Source organism: Anopheles arabiensis, chromosome 2 (genome assembly GCF_016920715.1).
Source record: "Anopheles arabiensis isolate DONGOLA chromosome 2, AaraD3, whole genome shotgun sequence".
NCBI classification, from domain to species: Eukaryota; Metazoa; Arthropoda; class Insecta; order Diptera; family Culicidae; genus Anopheles; species Anopheles arabiensis.
The window spans coordinates 13,639,222-13,646,707 of record NC_053517.1 but is presented as its reverse complement, the minus strand read 5'-3'; the positions used below and the strand labels follow the sequence as shown (position 1 = coordinate 13,646,707).

The 7,486-nt window shown below is 44.4% G+C and overlaps 2 protein-coding genes across 2 annotated transcripts; both read right to left on the bottom strand.

The window, feature by feature from the left end:
* Positions 1-1,966: 1,966 nt before the first annotated feature.
* Positions 1,967-4,730, bottom strand: LOC120893486 (ammonium transporter Rh type A). Its single transcript, XM_040295408.1, has 5 exons — positions 4,550-4,730; positions 3,684-4,471; positions 2,901-3,119; positions 2,741-2,834; positions 1,967-2,207 (listed from the first exon to the last, which is right to left on the bottom strand). Exons 1-5 carry the CDS (start codon positions 4,728-4,730, stop codon positions 2,077-2,079), a joined length of 1,413 nt encoding a protein of 470 aa, XP_040151342.1. The 3' UTR covers positions 1,967-2,076.
* Positions 4,731-6,082: 1,352 nt separating this feature from the next.
* LOC120893487 lies at positions 6,083-7,436 on the bottom strand. Its single transcript, XM_040295409.1, has 3 exons — positions 7,181-7,436; positions 6,518-6,601; positions 6,083-6,442 (listed from the first exon to the last, which is right to left on the bottom strand). The coding sequence occupies exons 1-3, from the start codon at positions 7,224-7,226 to the stop codon at positions 6,279-6,281; spliced, it is 294 nt and encodes a 97-aa protein (XP_040151343.1). The 5' UTR covers positions 7,227-7,436; the 3' UTR covers positions 6,083-6,278.
* Between the last annotated feature and the right edge of the window lie 50 nt (positions 7,437-7,486).

Sequence of the window (7,486 nt, the reverse complement as noted above, 5' to 3'; positions counted from 1 at the left end):
GCGGGTAAGATGGACACTTCTCATAAATGCATGAAAAAGGTAATTTTCGAGCAATTCAACAATGTAGAATTCAAACTGAAGGTAAAACAACACATTTGAGAACATTTTTGGCATAAAATATGTAAAATTGGTTAAATCCACGAACAAAATAAATTTTCAATCATGTGCACCCTTGTTGATCTAATTTGACTACTGCCGATCTTAAGCTGTACAACTTGTATTGTTTATATTTCCGGAAGTTTTATTTCATGAATGGGTTGTCGCGATCATTAATGAAAAAACTGGCGAAAGAACGAGAATGAAAGCAGTACAAAATCTTGTTTTCTGGTGGTTTAAACATCCTGACACCAAAGCGGGAAAGACGGACACTTTGCTGTAGGGAAAGATGGACACCGAATTTATTGATTTATTTTACTTCTTATATCAATTGGTGATAAATGGATTTCTTCAAATATCTTAAATAAGGGTATTCCGAAGCTATAAACCAATCAGCAACTAGAGAAAGTATTGAAATAAGCGAGAAATGAATCACCGGTCAAAATAGTAGCCATTCGTTATGCTATTACTCGCTCGACGCTGATGAGGCGCTTCACGAAATCCAATATCTTGTCACGATTTGTACAACTTTAACACTTTGACCGCCAGCCTGACGTCACAGTTTTTGAGTGAGCACGTAGCGCATGGCAAGAGAGCGATGAGAGCGACAGTTTCTCGTGCGATTGTTATCACTCTTTTGTTTCATTGCGATAAGCGGCGTAGCACATGTCGTTCTCGTTCTCTCTTTCCTACCTCATTCGTTATCAAGAGAATTGGTGAGCGTCAGATACAGAGCTGAGCGGTGAACAAAGCCGTCATGCGAATTTATATGACACGGCGCTTAAAGTGTTAAGCAATAAAAATATGAGGCATTGATACGGCATTGTTTAGGAATAGATGAAAAATTCTATGGGATTACAAATATTAAATGTTGAATTTTGACATGGTGTAAAATGGATTAAACTATAACAAGTCCCTCAAAAATACTGGGGTCGTGGTCTTTTCGCGTAGTAATTTCCTTAAAGGTAGTTCTAGACTGTTGTTCTGTAAGCTGAAGCAACGTGTGCTGTAAGTGCGCGATATTTCAACACATTTTAGATGCTGCATTCTACGATATATTACAAACGGTGCTTCTTCTTCTTCTTCTTCTTTGGCTCAACAACCGATGTCGGTCAAGGCCTGCCTGTACCCACTTGTGGGCTTAGGCTTTCAGTGACTAATTGATTCCCCCCATAGCAGGATAGTCAGTCCTACGTATGGCGGCGCAGTCTATTTGGGGATTGAACCCATGACGGGCATGTTGTTAAGTCGTACGAGTTGACGACTGTACTACGAGACCGGCTAAAGCGGTGCTTACAACTCCTAAAACCACGGCTGAATGAATCGTCGTTGCAATAGGGCAAGAATTGGTTTATAAACGTACCAGGACGTGGAAAGCGATAGAATTTGTTAAAATACTGTAAAACTCTTCACTTTCTAACCTTTTCTACAGGTGTCCATCTTACCCTTCATGATGTCCATCTTTCCCATATCAGGTGTCCGTCTTACCCGAACATTTCAAAACCGCACGAAAAAAATCATGTTTTTCATTCATGAAAAAAACACAAAAATCAATGGAAACTTAAAAGTTTCAACACATTTTCTGATAAAACATGAGTGTAAGATAATGTATGCACATTTTCATGGTCGTTGCACTTATATATCCCTAGATTTTTACCATTTCCCTTAACGTGTCCGTCTTTACCTACCTTCCCCTAATGAGTTTCTTTTTTTTATGTTGTTTTTGAGCCATCTTTTGAGCATTTCTTTGATTTCGATACATTATGAAACGGCCGCATGCATTAAGACACATTAAAGTGATCTCCTCCGTTGAAGCAATACGACCTATAGGGGCCGTTCCTCTTAACGAAAATAAAAAAGCTCTTCTACAAGAACAATTAGTAATTTGCTGTGGTGTATTTTAATTCGACCACTACGAAGAATTGAACGCTGTTCAAGAGAAAGATTCTTCGTTCGTTGTTTTTAATCCTTTTTCTATTACTAGTTGGATGATTCGTTGGTGGTGCTGGTAGTGTTTGTCGATTCTTCTGATGGCGTTTCCCAGAACGCATCGTCTTTGTGAAGCTCATGTTCTTCCAACTGACGAACTGAGGGTGATTTGAGTATCAATCCTTAAAATTGAAATAAACAAAAGCGACAGTTAGTAAAAAATGTAGAGCATAATCAGTGCAATATGGAACAATAATACAAGGAGAACTGTTTGAATACGCTTAACATTGTGCATCTTATAACATTTTGGGGATATTTTTTGTTGCAGGAGAAATAAAACTAAATGAACTACATAAACACAGAACAACAAAGCTTTCCATTAAACATTCAATGTGCACGGTACAAGAACGGTAGTGAACAGCGAGCTAGCCATGTTTCGTTTCACTAACCACCTTTTAAGCGCGCGCTTAAACGCAACATTCGTCTTGAGCGTCATGCTAGGCACGGAGTTAACATTCGGAGCTTGCTTTGGGCTTTCGTTTGTTTGCAGCTTCCACCAAAGTGCATCGCTGCACTGCTCCGATGCGGTTAGCTGCCCTCCGAAAGTGTTCATTCTAACGATCACTCCTATCGAACAGCGCAATGCAACATGAAAACAGAGCTTTTGGAAGAGCGAATGTGTGAAGAACGAGCGATCGCTGATCGCTCCACTTACCGGTTATCAGCCCGCCAACAATGGCGATCACCATCGTTATGCCAATGGCCATCAGCTGGAAAGCACCCTGCTTAGCACCGGACCGGCCATATCCCTGTGAAGTGAAGGGAAATGGGATTAATAGAGCATTTCTTCTCACAACCCGCAAACCACTGCCTACCCCGATGACATATTCCAGCGGTTCGATTTCCGACGTGGCATTGGTGGCGTTCGGATTCTGCATCGCGGGGAAAATCGTAGCCAATGAGGTGCCGTATGTTTCGACACTTGCAAACGATGCATAAATGGCGGAGAAGATGGCCGACAGTACGGCGGGCATGCCGTGCAGGTTGTGCACACCGCACGTATCCGCAATGCGCAGGTTAGACAGTATGGCGGGCTAGATGTAAAAAGATAAAAAGAAACAAAGAGAGAAGTGAAGCTTTGAATATTTTGCAATGATTTACAAATATCTAAAAAGTGTACGAAAAAAATGAACATATAAAAATAGATTTTTGTGTGCAAGATCAACATCTGCATGTTTTTGCAATGATACTAATGAGCTGCTCTGCTGTCGTGCGCGGCAGTTTTGTACGATCGCCTTCACCGATCTGCGTATTGATCCAATCATTATTGAGTGCTAAGTAGAGCACTTTGAGGTCACTTTTTAGCAGCTCGGTGTGAAAATGATCCGAAAACATCCAGTCGTGTTGAGAGCAGGTTAAAATCTAAACCGTTGCTAACAGTGCGGCGAGCAGTGGAACAATTTCGTTAGCAGCATTTAGCAGGTTGTGCTGCTGATAAAATGTTCTACTGCCATGGTAACGGCGCACCATTATGATACCACTAAACTACGTTTGTCTAAAACACTGTCTAAAAGAGTGAGAGTGATCGCTGGTTAGATAACGACGGGGTAAACAATCACATGAGAAACCGCATTAGATAGCACACCACGCATACATACCGTAAGAAAGCGATAGCCCAGCACGGAAATAACGCCTGCCATAACGCCGACGATCAGTGCACCGAACGGGTGGATCAGCAGATTACAGATCGATCCCACCGCCACACCGCCAGCCAGCGTCGAGTTCTGCACATGCACCATGTCCAGCTTGTGCTCGTGGGACACTAGCGCGGACAGCACGAACGTAGTCACCGTCGCTCCGGCGAGCGAAAGATACGTGTTGATGATGGCACGCTCCTGGTCCGCTCCATCGACCAGTGCCGAATTGAAGCTGGGCCAGAAGATCCACAAAAAGATCGTCCCGATCATGGCGCTGATGTCCGAGCTGTACGATGACCCTTCCAGCGGACCGGCCTTCGCCAGTTCCTTCTTCGGTCGTAGCATAAAGCTCACGGCCAGCCCGAAGTACGCACCGAATGCGTGCACCGTAATCGAGCCACCGACATCGGCCGCCTTTACCAGCTCCAGCTGCAGGTACTCGTTGCCAGCGAAGATCGCAATCTCCAGAATGCCCATGATTAGCAGCTGGATCGGTGTCGTACGGCCGAGCAGGGCGCCCATGCTGATCAGTACGGCTGCCGCTGCAATGTCCGCCCCGATCAGGTTCTGTAGTGAGATCGGTATGATGCCGTCTTCCATCTCGTAGCAGCCCCGCATGATGATGGCCCACTGGACGACCAGGGCGGCCACGAGCAGGTTCAGCCCGGACGCACTAAAGCCATACCGCTTCAAAAACGTCATCAGAAAGGCAAACCCGGCAAAGATCATCACGTGGATGTCTTGAAAGTCTGAAAGAATGATGGTAAGAATAATCCACGTATGAGATGCTGCACGTGATTACCGTCGTTGCAAACATTCGGTATTACGAGGATATTTGCGCAGATTTCCTCCCTCGGACTCGGCAGGGCTGTGGACTCGGGCTGTTTCATTTTTCACGGGCAACAGCTCCTTGGCGTAATCGGTGCAGAACCCGAACACGATTATAAAAACCACCTGCACGATCAGCAGCAGTGCGTAACCGGCTGTCGAGGATCCTGGTGTGTGCATGATGTGGCGTTGTTTTCTCCTTTCCGAAAGATCACTTTCCTAGAACCGTTGAACCGTTTGATGGTTTGAATAATTTGGTCACTTGCTTTTGGGGGGGATTCGTAACAAGTCCACGGAGCGCTAGCCGTGATACATTTTTATCCGCGCACTGTCCAAACGGAACTGATTTCGGTGTCAGAAACGATGATAGGTTGATGTTGGTTGGGATTTGAGATTCGGGTTGTAAAGGTAGGACGGTTAGACGGGAATGGGGCTGCTATGCGCGCGGTGGATGATAATGATGGTGAACACAGTGGGAGAATGGGCGTGCTTTAAGGTGGACATAAAGAAAGGGGCAATATTTTTGTAGAGCTTACTCATGAAATAGTGGTTCCTGTATAGAATATGGAATAATTTAAGCAACGCATATTTTACCACGGAGTGTAACTTTATTTAGAATCCTTATGCAAAGATAAATCCATCCCTTTTACCCATTGTGCACACATGTCAATCAAACAACTCCATGCTGCCGGTCGCATCTACCAACATGGTTTGTGAAACATCTGAAGTGGCTCAATATCAACCTGCACGTCCAAACGATACCCCTTTTTTTTGCACGGCCAGATACATCCTACTCTACTTTTCCCACCGAAACCCTCCAACCCCCGACATTCCCGCTCCGTGCGCCAATTGGATTGAAAGTGAACATTTAAATTAAGAAAAGGGGGTAAATGAATTATGTAAATTTATACAAATCGTTAGCCCTCGCCTTTGCTACAACCCCTTTTGCTACTGCTGCTGCTGCTGCACAGCTTCTAGTTTGACCGTGACCGTGGATTAGTGGAGTAGCTGTAATGGGTGCAGAACATAACCCCACGCCTTGCCGGAGGTACATGCTGCTTTTGAACGATTTTGACCAAACCATCCCCTCATGACCTATGCAAACCCCCCGGCGCAGTTCCGAATGTAAATTTCGAGTGGATGTTCTGATCGATCGAGCCGATTTTGGCTAGGTTCGGTTTGAAGATGAGCGTTCGATGGATTGATTGGATTGGTTCCACCGTACGATGTGCGACTTTGTAGTAATCAAATATGGAAACGATTCGATTACTTTCACGAATGTCTGCTTACGGACTGGCAATTCAAATCCGGGTTGTCTGTAAAGTTAAAGAGGTTTTCCTGTGTCAATAAGGTAGAAAAACAACCATCGAAAACGTGACGCCTGCCGTCACGCAATCTCAAGTGTGGCTTCTGGAACGACATGGTAATACATGGTTCGGGTTCATTATTGATGAAAAGTTGACTCGGTTGACTCCGGGTGAATGGTGCACCGGGGCGTTTGTTTTACAACCAATAAAACGAAGGTCTGCTCGTTGTTTTGGTTACGTTTCTTCGAAACTGATCTGGTGGTTTATTGATTTGTGAATCGATTCAAGGGGATGTAAGGATGTACAAGGGGTAATGCTTACAAACTACCGGCAGGATTCAATTTGCTGCTGTCGTGGGGTTGGGGGTAGCATGGTAAATTAAGTGTTTGTGTACGGCTGGATGGGCCATTTATTTGGGAGCTCAGGAGCTGTACTCATCCTGCATGGCCGGCGTGTAGGAGGTAACGTTTTCGATCGGTGCATTGAGCACGACCTTGCGGAATATTAGATAAGCAATGCCGCCGAGCAGCAGATTCACGATGGCCACTATCGTAATGATGGCCCATGCAGGAATCATTGGTCCACCTGTAACGTGGGAAACGGGGCGTGTTGGGGGTTAGTATAAAGCCCGCGAAGCAAGCGTTGCTCGTTATGACTCACGTTTGAAGGTTCGGTTAATGGTACGGCGTCCGCGGAGAATCTTGCGACGTGCCTCGGTTTGATCCAAACACATGCTCAAGACAACTGTGGGGTATATAGAGATAGATAAATGGAAGGTGTTAGATGAAGTAGATATTTCACTGTGTCTCGCTGTGTTCCGCTGTTACACTTGGACGCGTTTAAAATATTAATTGTTACAGTTAAAACGCAAAAATGGTCTGTGACTACTGTGCAACGGTGAAGTAATTGGGAACAAAAGAGATGTAACATCGTTTATGCATTCTGCTCAAAACTTCACTAAGAGAAAGATGCCGTATGTATAAGAAAGATGCCGTATGTATAAGGCCAGCAGGAACTATAATTTGGGGTATAATACGCTGACCTACACTTTCGACCATCGAAATGACTTTACTTCCAAGTGGCCCATAACACAACCGTTAAAATTACGTGTTATGGCTCAAGTTTACTACGTTTAGCTCGTAAACTGCATTGAGTTTTTATTTTCGCAAGTATTTGCAATATGATCACCGTTTGCATTTATCTTTTCCTCACACCGATGAACTAATGCCACAGTTCTTGGAAATATTCTACCGATGAATCACACACGCTCACTTCAAGGTGATTGTGCCTTCCTGCGTGTAGTTGTTGCGCATCGATAATTACCGAGCATGAGGGTGAAGTAAAGGGCTTTGTTTTTTATGATATGCATCTTGACACGGCACTGGACTGGACACTTTTGTAGAATCACACAAAACAATACAAACGTCAATACTGTTTTAAGTTGCTTTTATTTCCAAAAGCACAAAATTTCTTTCACGCTTAAATTTGTCAAACGATTCAACCTGCTACGAAGCGATGGATGGCACACAATAAGACCTGTTCCAATGTGGATGGTTACACCCTTACCGCTACGCTGTGCTATCGGTGGGCGATTGGCAAACGCGAGTACAGATAAGATAACGCACCTTT